Source organism: Staurois parvus, unplaced genomic scaffold (assembly GCF_062004578.1).
Source record: "Staurois parvus isolate SC_StPar_1 unplaced genomic scaffold, SC_StPar_1.0 ptg000077l, whole genome shotgun sequence".
NCBI lineage: Eukaryota > Metazoa > Chordata > Amphibia > Anura > Ranidae > Staurois > Staurois parvus.
The window spans coordinates 2,425,714-2,441,340 of NW_028317873.1; the positions used below are offsets into that span (position 1 = coordinate 2,425,714).

Sequence of the window (15,627 nt, forward strand, 5' to 3'; positions counted from 1 at the left end):
ATCCTCAAATAAGGACGAAATTCTCTTTTAGATACCTGATAATTTACCCAATACAGAAATCCCTAAATGGCACATATTTAATATACAATATTTTCCTGACATCAAGTATTACCTAAATTTTTGTCACTAAGTGAAATGGACTATGCAGAGCTGGATTTGTGAAAAAAGGCCTCTCTACAAGAGGTAGTCCTGTGGAGTGGGGAAATGTATGATCAGAAGGATATTAGCAGATTTAGAAACACGTGTAAATATTTTTTTAATGTATTTTATTGATTATAAAACATGATTATATGCACTGTCATTTTTGGAATAGTTGCTGTGTGCAGCTGTATGTCAGGTCCTGGAGTGACGTTTGGACCCTCTTTATGCATGGCTTCTAGTATAAAAGTTCTAGGGAGGAAAGTTATCTGTTCAAGGAGCACTAAAGATGGTGCTAGTCATGGTACCAGAGTACAGACTGCGCACAAGTGAATGTTTGATTTGCAAGTTGAATATTTTCTAAAAGTAAGATATCTCTTTGTTCAGTTTTATCAACCAGTGAATTCTGCTCTTAAGAAGAGCTATCGCCTGTAAACTGAAAGTTGCTAAGTAAATACAAATACTCAGGTCTGCGACTAAAAAGCTGTTTGATTATTTTCATCTAATTTCCATGTATTTTGGTGTGCTGAAAACAAATAAAAACTCCTAGATGTCAGGATTTGCCACAAAATGCAAAATTGTCTTCAAATTTATAAAAAAAATTAGAATTTTTGGTATTTTTTTATATTATGGGTTTTTAACCAAATTTAAAGTCCAAATTACTATTAATTAATTCACATAAGTGCATTTAAGATATAAAATGCCAAAAAAAACCTTAAAGAGGTTGTCCAAGTTATGTAAAAAAAATATAGCACTGTAAGTCTGATGGTCAGCAATATATACATAAGCTAAGCAAGTTTTAGGGAAAAAAATTCTATTCCCTCATTTCCCTAGTTCTCTTCTGGCCTTTTGTTGTTATTTGCAGTTAAACAATCTCTGCCCCTCCCCCCCTCCAAAGGGGGTGAATACAAGTGCTGCTCTGAGTGACATGTCTGACTACTGGGATACTCAGCAGCATGCTGTATGTGTAAGCCTCAGCCCTGAGTCTGTGCTTCTAATGGTAGAAGGGGTTAATCTTTCCTGAATAATCTAGTGGGTGGGATACCAAATACCCTTGTTTTCTGTGTCTATGGCACAGTCGAGATCGACAAAATCACTGGACCAAGAAGAGTTGGCAGCCGAGGGTGCTAACAGTCAGTGAAAAAAATGTCCTCCGAGAAACTTTGGTACCTTCCCATAAAGTTCTTCTACTACCTCTCCACATAAAATTGGGATTGATGAAGCAATTTGTAAAATCACTTCCAAGAGATGGAGAATGCTTCAAATACTTGGTCACCAAGTTTCCAGGCCTGTCGGAGGCAAAATTTAAGGAAGGTGTGTTCGTCGGACCAGACATTAGAAGGCTTATAGTTGATGAAGAGTTTGTCAATACCATGATGGATCCTCAAAAAGAAGGGTGGATTGCATTTAAAGAAGTCGTACCGAAAGTTTTAGGCAATAACAAAGATCTTCACTACAAAAAGATTGTCAGACAAATGCTGAAAGCATTTCAAGCTTTAGGTTGCCTGATGAGTTTGCCTCCAGTCCCACCTTGACTACTTTCCTGAAAATTTGGAAGCTGTGAGTGAGGAACAAGGTGAACGATTCCACCAAGACATTAAAGAGATGGAAAGGAGATACCAGGGAAAATGGAGCATTACAATGATGGCAGACTACTGTTGGAGGCTTCAGAGAGACATTCCAGATGCTACTCACAAGAGTAAATGCACCAAGAGGAGCCTCACAGGGAAGAAGAATCGAGTTTAGTGTGTGTAGGTGAGCTCATTTCAGTTCAAAAAAGGATTTTCATGAAAAAATTGTAATAAAACTTTAATTTTATAAGTCTATTTCCATTTATTTTGAGGTATTGCCTTATTTAACATAGTTACCTAAATTGTCAGGAAACATGATGTCCTATGACAAAATGGAGGCCATTTTCGGATTCAGCGCACCAAAAAACATAAAGATTAAGTGGAATAACCAAAACAGCTCTTGAAAAAATTTTATTTGCAGACCTGTAAAGCAGAAAAAAAGAACATATCCATCCAATATAAATTAAAGAATGTAGAAAAAACTAAGTACCGTATTTGCCGGCGTATAAGACGACCCCCAACATTTCCACTCAAAATATAGTTGTTATATACTCGCCGTATAAGACTACCCCCTCTTCCGCACACCTTCCACACACCAAATAAAACGTAAAAGACATTTTCTATGCTGTATTGTACTGTACAATGGTGCAGTACTGTGGTTGGCTGTTGGCTGTATACAAAGCCTGATTGGATTGGTCCCTGCTCCCTATCTGCCCTCCCTGTCTCTCTGTCTCCATGTCACTAGCAGCAGTCTGGTCCGCCCTTGAATCCATATTATGGATAGCATCAGTATTATAGTACCGTACCATATATTAATACCAAGTGACATACGGTATATTATGACCTGATAAGAGATTTGGATAGGGAGTATTTATCAAGGTATGCATAAGAAGGGGACGAGGAGAAAGTTGTAAAATGTATAAAAGTATACCCCTGTGTGCATTTATTGTTACTGGTTTCACATGAGTGCCATTAGTATTAGTATTAGTGCCGTTACAGTACCTGTCATTGTCACCATTGTACGGCCACAACGCGACCGCAGCGCCTCCGGCCAGTCCCTGCATCTCCCTGTAATTGGCACTAGTGCGCAAGTCCGCATGTGCGAGCTCTGCGTAGACAAGGGGCGGGCTGGAGTGCCGCTGCTTCCCGCCGAGCAGAATGGGCCGGTCACGCCGAAAAGGCTGGCACCCCTGTATTACTGCTGATGCTCGCCGCAGCCACGCTGATGACCCGCCGCGGCCGCACTGGATACCGCGCGATACTGGATGGTATGTAGAATGAGGTGGGCGGGCGGGCATCGGGAGGCCACTATGGGCACCGGCGAGTATCGGAAGGCCACTATGGCAGCTATGTCTATCCCAACTGAAGTGCACCCGGCGTATAAGACGACCCCCCCACTTGGAGGCATGTTTTTCAGGGCAAAAAAGTCATGTTATACGCCGGCAAATACGGTAAATCTCCCACACTCAATAACCAGGCTTTTTAAATGGTAAAGGAGAGAAATATGTGCCAAAGCTATGTTTGGAATCCTCTTCTTTCACTTCGACCAGTCTGGACAATAGAAGTTATTCTAGTTCCTTTAACAAATCTAGCTAAGATTTAAAAAATAATATAACTATCATTTTCTGTGAATTAGAGTAAAAGTGGGCAAAAAACACGGCAATTTTCAGTTAATTTAAACCACTTTCCATCCTCCAGGAATCATGAATAAAATGCACATGATAGAATATCGTGTCTTTCTTGAAACAGAATAAGCTTCAATTAATATGGCATTGAAGATGGAAGTGCAAAGTTACAACAAAAATAAGCGGCCACTGCTATTATGTAATTTTTGCTAGTACTTCATTTTTAGGAGTTTGTTTTGTAAATCAAATCCCATAAGGCCAATTCTCATAAGAACAGGGTATATAAATCTAGTGGATTTCATTAGAGGGTTATGAGTATTTTATCTAGGTTTTAAAATTAAGCCGAAAGAAGTTTTTTAGAATAAAAATTTGATTTGTGGTTTAGAAATTCAAATACATTATTGGCAGTGCAAGTAAATAACAAATCATTAACAGTAAATGGCTGTTTACAAAGGCTAATTCCATGTTTATGCCTTGGCATCTCACACAGCATTCATTTCTAACAGCTATTTACGAAGTAGCTGAAATACATTATAATTATCTTCACAAGCAAGAAAATGTTACTACAAACTTCTAATGTCTAAGATGCTTGAACCACTCAAATCATAATCAGACCTAAATGCGACCATTATCTAATACCATGGGAAAAGGATGACTTATACCATAAATTAATTATTCCATCACTGTCCATACAATAAATAGTAATTACAAATAGCAAGTTCACTTAGAGAATGTTCAGATCATTTGTATGATAGAAACAGAGAGCTTTTTACATGTATAGCATCTCAATATTTTTTATCTATCTATGAAATGATAATCTACAATTTATTATACATACCTAATGAAGACATATTACTTGTTTACCCATTAGCCGCCCAGCCAATGGCCGTTTGGCGGCTTTAAATGTGCTGCTGTATTCCGGGTGCACGCCATTTGGCGTGCTCCCGCACATGCGCAGTTTGCGCTAATGCAGAGCGGCGCAGCAGCGCGATCTGTCACCGGCCGCGTACCTCGGACACGGCCGATGACAGATCTGACTACCAACCCCCGTTGCAGGTACCATGTGACCTGCTGTGACCAATCACAGCAGGTCACATGACAGTTGTATACAATGGATGGCTTCATTCATGCCATCCATTGTATACTAGTGCCTAGCTGTGAATGGTCACAGCTAATCACATGCACATGTCATGTGATTAGCTGTGACCAAATCACAGCTAAGCACAAAAAAAAAAAAAAAGCTGAATGAATCGATTTCATTCAGGTAAATGCTTGCTTATAGCAAAGTAATTCTTTGCTATAAGCAAATTGTGTAAAAAAAAAAAAAATACTGATCACTTCCCCAAAGTATTACAATGTTACTATGGTAACATTGTACTACTTTGGTCATAGTAAAATATGAAAAAAAAATCTTAAAAAAAAATTTAAAAAATTTAATAAAAAAAATATATATATATATATTTTTTTTATACCGTCACCAGTCAGTGTCCCTGTTCACCGCCATGCCAGTTATATGATGACGCTGTACTGCACTGGTGACAGTATGTAAAAAAAAAAATAGTGAAAATAGATTTTTTCATTTTCCGAAAAATTATGACAAAAAAAATACAACTTCAAAAAACTCGCCATGCCTCTTATGAAGTACGTCGGACTGTCTACTCTGCAAAAAGGGTTCATTTGGGGGATATCTGTACTATTCTGACATTCTTGGACCTCAAGAAATTAGATTGGCTGCCAGTACTTCAGGATTGATCAATTTTCAGATCTATACCATAGTTTGTGAACTCTATAACTTTCCTACAAACTAAATAATACATCCTAATTTGGGGTATTTTCACCAAAGACATGTAGCAGAATACATCTCGGCCTAAATTTATGAAGAACAATTATTTATTTGTAAACTTTTATAACAGAAACAAAGAAAAACTTGTTTTTTTTTCAAAATTTTTGGTCTTTTTTTGTTAATTTAGCAAAAAATAAAAACCCCAGCGGTGATTAAATACCACCAAAAGAAAGCTCTAGTTGTGTGAAGAAAATGATAAAATTTTAGTTTGGGTACAATGTTGTATGACCGCGCAATTGTCATTCAAAGTGTGAGAGCGCTGAAACCTGAAAAATGGCCTGGGCAGGAAGGTGTACAATTGCACGGTATTGAAATGGTTAAGTTATTTGTTTCTTCATTTGGGCATAACACATGTGTGATCCGTACATAATTTTTTGTTTTAAACATTTACATCTTCAAACTACATATCACAGGGTTTGGTGGTTACATTCTCTTAAAAAGGGATCCATTTGTGAAGTCTCTCTACAGTACCCAGAACTACAGTGTGACCTCTATGTAGTACACAGAGACTAGTATTGCTCATTTGCTGGGAAGAAGGTGACCCCTGTGGCTTCATGCATTCAGAATTGCAAAAGCTTCTGATGAAGCAGACAAAAGTCTACTCAATGCATTGAGTCAGGTGCTCCAGCACCATTACTCTTCTTAACTCTGGGCTGAACTAAGTGCTCCTTTTATGTTTGTATTTTCATTCACTCTGGTGTCATTTGTCCTTCCCATATTATCTCTCTTTACACATAAATCTTTTTTTCTTTTTTCCTACTTTAGTTACACAGTATGAACCAGTGCACTGTAATAATGATTTATTTGTTCATCTTCAACTGTAGCAAGCAGCGCTTTTATCATTATTGTTTTCTTTAAAATTGGAACTGTAAACTTTAGAATGTAATGTTCTGAACATTTGTGCTTTAAGCATCTATGAACTAAATTGTCTTTATAAAGCAGCAGGGTTTACATTATTTGTACCTGGATACTGTGATCTTCTGCATTGTGCATGGGCATCGCTGTTCTTAGCCTCAGCATTGGGTTGATGCCAGTGAGACATCTGGATGTCAGGTCTCCTTTATGGCTCTTTTCCCGAGATGCCTGGATCTCACACAAGGGACTTTCAGCAGTACTTAGCATTCACTAGGAGGTTAAGGAAATTTCTTCCACCATGGTGCACATATCTCCTTGCAGGTTCTGTGCAAAATGTTGCTGCAGTTATATGCTTAGGCAGAGTATAGGCAACCTAAATTGTTACTAAGCCCAAACAGTAAAATCAGTCTTTATATGCAATAATGCATGCTTGTTATACTCCCTGTGGAACCTAAGGGGTTAATCTCCTGCATTGTGTAAAAAGGCTGTTTGATCCTGACTTCTCTGTTCCTACCCTTCTTCCAGTGTTCCCCTCTTATCTCCTGATAAGACATATCGTGTGGAGTCACTCTACATATGCTTAGTTTTGGTGTGTAGTGCTAGAGAGTTTTTTTTGTTCTTGGAAGAGTACATGTGATAAACACAGGACCAATCATCACTGTCCAGACAGAGGTCAGGGGTTCTGCATCCTCCTAAGCAAAATGAAAACTCCTCCTACAAGCTATAACCAGTAAAAAGGGGGAAATTATCACTGGACTGTGCCACAGATATCCACCGGCGCAGTTAGCAGCTATCTCTTTGGTAGTGTGCCAAACAATGTGCAAAAAGTATAAAGAAGAAGAATCAATAGTGGAGAAGGATCTGGGAGTTCTGGTAGATCACAAGCTTAATAATGGCATGCAATGCAAAGCTGCGGTTTCTAAAGTGAGCAAAATCCTCTCTTGTATTAAAAGAGGTATAGACTCCAGAGAGAGAGATATCATTACCCCGTTACAAATCATTAGTAATACCTCATCTGGAATATGCAGTTCAATTTTGGGCACCAATTCATAAAAAGAACATTGGGGAACTGGAGAAAGTACATAGAAGGGTAACCAAACTGATACGAGTCATGGAGGAGATCAGCTATGAGGAAAGATTAGAGGAATTGAGTTTATTCTCTCTTGAGAAGAGGAGATTAAGGGGGGATATGATCAACATGTATAAATACATCAGTGGTACATATAGTGACCTCGGGGTAGAGCTATTCACCCTGAGGTCATCACAGAGGACAAGGGGGCACTCTTTACAGCTGGAGGAAAAGAAATGTAATCTCCAAACACGGAAAGGTTTCTTCACAGTTAGAGCTGTGAAAATGTGGAATAGGTTCTGGCCAGCTCAGTGGATTGCTTTAAAAAAGGCCTGGATTCTCTCTTAGATACACAGAATATAACTGGATACTAACATTTGTAGGTAAAGATGATCCAGGGAATATCCGATTGCCTTTTGGGGGATCAGGAAGGAATTTTTTCCCCTGTAGGAGCAAATTGGATCATGCTTTGCTCGGTTTTTTGCCTTCCTCTGGATCAACTGTGGGTGTAGGATTATACCTTTTTTTTTCTTTATGGTTGAACTGGATGGACTTTTGTCTTTTTTTCAGCCAGACTAACTATGTAACAGCGCTAACCTACCCCCAAAAACTGTGAGTTACAAAAAAAAAAATGCACCTCATATATATACAGTGGGGATCGAAAGTTTGGGCACCCCAGCTAAAAATTTGTATTAATGTGCATAAAGAAGCCAAGGAAAGATGGAAAAATCTCCAAAAGGCATCAAATTACAGATTAGACATTATTATAATATGTCAACAAAAGTTAGATTTTATTTCCATCATTTACACTTTCAAAATAACAGAAAACAAAAAAATGGCGTCTGCAAAAGTTTGGGCATCCTGCAGAGTTAATATCTTGTACTGCCCCCTTTGGCAAGTATCACAGCTTGTAAACGCTTTTTGTAGTCAGCCAAGAGTCTTTCAATTCTTGTTTGAGGTATTTTTGCCCATTCTTCCTTACAAAAGTCTTCCAGTTCTTTGAGATTTCTGGGCTGTCTGTCACGCACTGCTCTTTTAAGGTCTATCCATAGATTTTCAATTATGTTGAGGTCAGGAAATTGTGAAGGCCATGGCAAAACCTCGCAGAACAGCTCGCAGGATTGTGAGAAAAACAATTCAAAACCCACGTTTGACTGCACGATCCCTCCAGAAAGATCTGGCAGACACTGGAGTTGTGGTACACTATTCCACTATAAAGAGATATTTGTACAAATATGGTCTTCATGGAAGAGTCATCAGAAGAAAACTTCTTCTACGTCCTCACCACAAAAATCATCGTTTGAACTTTGCAAATGAACATATAGACAAGCCTGATGCATTTTGGAAACAAGTTCTGTGGACCGATGAGGTAAAAATTGAACTTTTTGGCCGGAATGAGCAAAGGTACGTTTGGAGAAGAAGGGGCACAGAATTTAATGAAAAGAACCTCTGTCCAACTGTTAAGCATGGGGTTGGATCAATCATGCTTTGGGGTTGTGTTGCAGCCAGTGGCACAGGGAACATCTCACGAGTAGAAGGAAAAATGGATTCAATAAAATTTCAGCAAATTTTGGATGGTAACTTGATGCCATCTGTGAAAAAGCTGAAGTTAAAGAGAGGATGGCTTCTACAAATGGATAATGATCCTAAACACACCTCGAAATCCACGGGGGATTACATCAAGAGGCGTAAACTGAAGGTTTTGCCATGGCCTTCACAATCTCCTGACCTCAACATAATTGAAAATCTATGGATAGACCTTAAAAGAGCAGTGCGTGACAGACAGCCCAGAAATCTCAAAGAACTGGAAGACTTTTGTAAGGAAGAATGGGCAATGATACCGCAAACAAGAATTGAAAGACTCTTGGCTGGCTACAAAAAGCGTTTACAAGCTGTGATACTTGCCAAAGGGGGCAGTACAAGATATTAACTCTGCAGGGTGCCCAAACTTTTGCAGACGCCATTTTTTGGTTTTCTGTTATTTTGAAAGTGTAAATGATGGAAATAAAATCTAACTTTTGTTGACATATTATAAGAATGTCTAATCTGTAATTTGATGCCTTTTGGAGATTTTTCCATCTTTCCTTGGCTTCTTTATGCACATTAATACAAATTTTTAGCTGGGGTGCCCAAACTTTCGATCCCCACTGTATATATATATATATATATATATATATAAAATGTGTTATGCATACCATAAAGTGCAATCACGCAATAATTGACTACTCAAACTATGTAACTTAAAGCTTACTGTATAACCACAATTGCAGATGGTGAAAAATATTCAGCAATCAAAAATTTTAAAATTGTATGTCAAAAATGTATATAAAAATATTCAAAAATATTGGAAAAAGTGCTACTATGCAATAAATAATCAAAATACAATTCATATAACCACTAATAACAAATAATCAGCAATCAAGTGTATAAGATATTAAATCGCTACTGTGCAATAAATATTCAAATCACACAATATCCCAAATTTAAATAAAATTAAATTCACCGTGATATATATATTGCGTGATACAACATATAGAAGAATGTCCACCATAAATAGCAAATTCGTGTGTCTTCTTATCATGCACCACTAAAACAAGTTTATGTGTTTTTCCACCACTGGATAAATTGGATGAACTCACCAGAGCTCCAGGCTGGTAATATTATAAACCAGCTATAAACGCATGAAATCTGGGATTAGGAACCTGCAGCCAAAAACACTTCTCCTCTCAGACACCCTTCTCAGGAATACGTAGCCAGGAAATACACCTTGTCTCAACCTTTCTGCTGAGCGTTCCCTTTATATCTCATTCGGTCCCATGGATCAGGAAAGAAAGAGGAAAAACTCCAATCGTGTAGCACCATAAAAAAATCTTTAATAAAATCTAATCCATAAAACTCACATTTCTGAGTGTCACCACTGACACTGGTATATAATGCAATTTTAGAAAAAAGGCCAATGCCTCCCGCTATACACTATGATCCAGCATGTGTGATGACACTCAGAAATGTGAGTTTCAAGAATTAGATTTTATTAAAGATTCTGTTATTTTACGTGGCCTACCACTTGGTGGCTGAGTGGTTGTTGTTCCCGGTTGCTTCCACTTTGTTATAATACCGCTAACAGTTGACCATGGAATATTCACTGAGCTCCTAAGAGTGGCCCATTCTTTCACAAATGTTTGTAGAAGCAGTCTGCATGCCTAGGTGCTTGATTTTATACACGTGTGGCCATGGAGGTAATTGGAACACCTGAATCCAGTGATTTGGAGGGATGTCCCAATACTTTTGGAAATGCAGTTGTCAGCGACCGACTGGCGGTAGCCTCTAGCAGCCCACTGGCCGGGATCCCCCAGGGCGCGGAGTCTAAGCCTCAGTCTGCTGGTTCACCAGAGCCCCTGATGGTGGGGATGGACTTGAAGCAGCCTGAGACCAGGTCGCGACCCCCCAAGGAACACCAGCTGTGGTAGAGGCGGAAGCCAATGGCGTAGAGCAGGTGAGAGCCAGATGTGAAGAGGTATGCGTGGTCAGACGGGCCGGGTCAGTAACAGCGGAGCAGACAGTGCAGAGCGGCAGGCAGAAGAATAACAGGTCACAAGCCGGGTTCAGTAACAGGAGGTCAGGCATTCAGGATCAGGCAGAGAATAGTCAGGACTTAGCCAGGGGTCAGAGCAGGAGAAGGCAGCAGTATCAGGACAGGCTTGGGTCGGCAACAAGGCATCAGACACACAGGAATAATCAGGAACACAGGAACAGGACAAGACCAGAAGGCGATTTGGAGATGCACAGGGCAGGTTTAAATAGGCCGCCCTGTGCTCTCATTGGTGCGGCCGCGATCGCTAGTGCGCATGCGCAGTCGCCGCCACGATCGCCTAGGATTCAGTGCTCGCTGGATCAAACGAGTCGGCGCTCTGCGCATGCGCGCACCGCCGAGGCGCCGGGATCCCTGACAACAGTGTATATATTTTTGCATTAAAAGCAGAACGTTACAAGGGGATAGAAAGATAAAGCTCACTGCTAGAGATTTTGATAGTTTGTGGAGATAGCTTATAGTGTGAAAGGTCCTGGTGCATTAAGGTTTTACCAAGAAGGCCTGTCATGAAAGGAATAAATGGAGGCTGCCATCACTGTCCTTGTAAAACTCTAGAATACTACTAGCCTGCTTGCTTTTCTGACTTCAAAACTTTCAGTAGGAAACTGGAACAATTATGCAGAACAGGGCTCTTCTCTTTTTTTTTTTTTTGCCTTTTCTTTGAATTCTAACTGTATGCTTGTTTCAGGTCAGTGAGATACCAAGTGTTTTCAGAAGCTGTTCCCAATATTTATTTGGTAATGAATGCTTAAGCGCTTAAGGACTGCCCTATAGCAGATATACAGCTGCAGGGCAGCACCTGTACGCAAGATCACGGATGTCAATCACCGGGTCCCGGACGGTAATTACCCGCTGGCGCCTGGTGATTACCGAGCATCTCCGACGGGGGGGAAGATTGTTTTGTTTACAAACAATCTTCCTCCCTGTCATCTCGAGCACACTGCTCAGGATGGCTGTGCACAATACAGCCATCCCGATCAGTGTGCTTACAGTGAAGATCACCCCCCCCCCCCCCCGAACCCTAGTAAAACACTCCCAGCACACAGTTAACCCTTTGATCACCCCTTCCATTAACCCCTTCCTGCCCAGTGCCATTACTACAGTGTCCGTGCTTTTTTTAGCACTGATCACTATTGGTGTCACTGGGGTGTTAGTGACACCAAGTTATTCCCCCCCCCCCAGTGTCAGAATGTCTGCCACAGTCCCACTAAAAGTCACTGATCGTCGTCATTACTAGTTGAAAAAAAAAATCCCATTATCTATACCGCCATTTGTAAACGCTATAATTTTCACGTAAACCAATTAATTTACACATATTGGGATTTTTTTTAGCAAAAACATGTAGCAGAATACATTTTGACCTAAATTTATGACGAAATTTGATTTTTAAATTTTTTTTTACTGGACATGTGTAATAGCAAAAAGTCCAAAATATTTTTTTTCTCAAAATTGTCGGTCTTTTTTTCTTATAGCACAAAAAATTAAAACCGCACAGGTGATCAAATACCAACAAAAGAAATTTCAATTTGTGGGAAAAAAAGGATGTAAATTTCATTTGGGTGCAGCGTTGCATGACCGCGCAATTGTCAGTAAAATTAACCCAGTACTGTAATGCAAAAAATGGCCTGGTCATGAAGGGGGGTAAATCCTCAGGAGGTCAAGTGGTTAAAGTGACATCATCGCTAAAAAATAATGTCTAAAAGCAAACCATACCTGTAAAAGAAGATAGGATATACTCACTTTTTTCTGCTCTGCTCAAAAGCTGAGGAATCTCCTTCTGCAGTCTAACAGATAACCAATGCATCTAGGAGTGCTGATCTCCTGGGTTCTCCAAGATGTCAGCAGGAGGAACTAGTGATAGCTGCAAGGGGCCTAGGAGATGTCCGAAATTTCATTTTTTTGTGTAGATTTCAACAGAAGTTTTTTCAGAGCAGAATTAGTCAGTGCAGGCAGCAGGAAAGTGGAGTATGTCCCATCTTCTTTTACATGTATGGATTGCTTTAAAACTTTCCTATGGTCCTTAACCCCCCTGGCGGTATTCCCGAGTGTAGCTCGGGGTAAAATTTGAGTACCAAGAGCATTAACCCCAAGCTACACTCGGGCTTACCATGCGGCGTTGCTCAGGGAGTCCCTGCAGTGCTTACCTTGTCCTTCGCTCCCACGATGTGTCCCCTGCAGTGTCCCCGGCCATCTCCTCCGGCCGATGCTGGCATCCGGCTTCCGTGTTCCGGTCCCTGTGACGTTGGGACGTACGGGCGCCGGAACCGGTGGCAAATTTGAAATTTTAAAAAAATGTCATTTTTTTTAAAATGATTATCACATAGTAAAACATTGCTGTTTCAAACCATTTCACATACATTTTGTCCCGAGTGCTTTGTCCGGCGCCCTGCCTGCATTTTGACTGTTCTTTCTGCCTGGAAACTGAGAAACGTCCATGGCGTCCAAAATGCGTCCCTTTACGTCAAAAGCGATTTTAGACCGGCTAGAGAACAGCGATAGTAAATCAGAACCACTTGCAGAATTGAGTGATAATGATTCGTGGGGGAAATTCGTCATCAGACACTGAAAACGATTTTGCGACTTTGCTCAGTGATGTGCGAATTTGCCTCTGTATTTCAAATTTCAGTGTTTTTGGTTTGATTATATTATTGAATTAAATTTATTATTATTATATTATTATTTTTTATGATTATTTATTAAATTATAATTTATGATTTCGTGTTTCAAATTGTATCATATCCGGAATGTTTAATAGACTCTTGTTCGGACAGATTTCAGTGAGTTATTCCTAAAAATTACAGCCTACAATAAAAAAACTACATATTTCCATGCAAAAAAATGTACCGCTTTCAGCACAAAAAATCGGAAAGAATCAGACCGCCAGGGAGGTTAAGGGGTTACAATTGTTCAGTTTCTTTCTGTGTCATGTTATCTGTCCGTTATATATGCTACATTACAGTATTTAAAGGGCATCTAATATATTGTCATACATTTACTCACATACAGTATTCCTAAGGAATACACACATTTTACACATAACCTTTTACATCTAGAAGGAATAGAAGGTTATGATTGTGAACTGTTCACAGTTGCTCATTTCAAAGTAAAATTTTGGTATTTTTTTTCTTCCCTTGCAGGATCTTTATTATCAGTCTTACTCACAGGTTGGTGTGATGTTTGCCTCCATTCCTAATTTTAATGATTTTTACATAGAACTTGATGGCAATAATATGGGAGTGGAATGTTTACGACTTTTAAATGAAATTATTGCTGATTTCGATGAGGTAAGACTTACTCTGAGATATTTTCATTTCATATTTATACAGTGTTCTAAAAATGCACTTTTAAGGTGATGTTAGCATGATTTGTATCAGACAAACAAATTTATCAGTTGCTTATATCTTATCTCTTGTGTTGCTGTAATGTGTAATATCAGTTTCTTACATGGAATCTATGCACTGTATCACACCCCATTTCTTCTTTGGATGTCCTATGTTATGTTACTGTATGTTATGTTATGTTATGTTACTGTATGGTATGTTATGTTACTGTATGTTATGTTGTTATGTTACTGTATGTTATGTTACTGTATGTTATGTTATGCTACTATATGTTTTATGTTATGTTACTGTATGTTATGTTATGTTACTATATGTTTTATGTTATGTTACTGTATGTTATGTTACTGTATGTTATGTTATGTTACTATATGTTTTATGTTATGTTACTGTATGTTATGTTACTGTTTGTTATGTTATGTTACTATATGTTATGTTACTGTATGTTATGTTATGTTACTATATGTTTTATGTTATGTTATGTTACTGTATGTTATGTTGCTGTTTGTTATGTTATGTTACTATATGTTATGTTACTGTATGTTATGTTATGTTACTATATGTTTTATGTTATGTTATGTTACTGTATGTTATGTTGCTGTTTGTTATGTTATGTTACTGTATGTTATGTTACTGTATGTTATGTTACTATATATTATGTTACTATATGTTATGTTACTGTATGTTATGTTACTATATGTTATGTTACTGTATGTTATGTTACTATATGTTATGCTATGTTACTGTATGTTATGTTATTGTATGTTATGTTATGTTACTGTATGTTATGTTATGATGTATACACCATGTCTTCAATAAACATTTTTTCTTGATTAACAAAAAATGCATTTTTCATGTTCAGGGTCAGATTTATGTATAGCCATAGTCATGACCTCGGGCATCAGAGCTGATGGGAGTTGCACGCAGCCATCCACATGTGCAATGTGAATGACTGCTCAGTTTTTTGTGTACAGTTTGGACATTTTTGTTGGTAGAATGGCATACCACATATTTACAGTTAGCCCACTTTGAGTGAAAAGATGACAGTGGGGTAGATTTACCAAACCTAGTGCTCACAGAATCTGGTAAAGCTGTGCATAGTAACCAATCATCTTCTAATTATAGCCGCTTGCAGCAATCTTTGTGAACTTCCAGCCAGGAAGGCTCTCTGCACCCCCCCCCTCCCGGCCACCAAAACACAATAGTGCTTTGGGAGGCATTCCCCCTTCAACACTGACTGTGTTGATGGGGAGATCAAGTGATTTTATTTCCTTTCACTCATGGTGGAAGGAAATAAAATCAATTCATCTATGGCTTGCTTTGCTGTATATGCCTACCTCTCTGTTAGACATCTAGCTGCTTTTGTTAATTATCATTATTTGATGTATGTTAGTGTGTACCATTGTCAGATTATTTTAGTCTATGTATACCAATATGTATGTTTACATTTTATGTTTATGTATTTTTATATCAATATGATAATACTTATTTAAGATGTATTATGAATTATAAAAAGTAATGCATTTAATTCACAAAATATAACAATTTATAAAGGTGCCCTGGAATTCTGTGACTTTCATAAAGCCTTAATATTTCTGT

General features: G+C 38.7%; 1 protein-coding gene across 1 annotated transcript in view; it reads left to right on the forward strand.

Annotated features, from left to right (window-relative positions):
* Window positions 1-15,627, forward strand: part of ADCY1 (adenylate cyclase 1) — a 380,962-nt gene that overhangs the window by 340,627 nt on the left and 24,708 nt on the right. Inside the window, exon 16 of the mRNA XM_089669441.1 lies at window positions 13,828-13,974. Coding sequence (XP_089525567.1) covers window positions 13,828-13,974 — 147 coding nt within the window. The remainder of the gene's footprint in view (window positions 1-13,827; window positions 13,975-15,627) is intronic.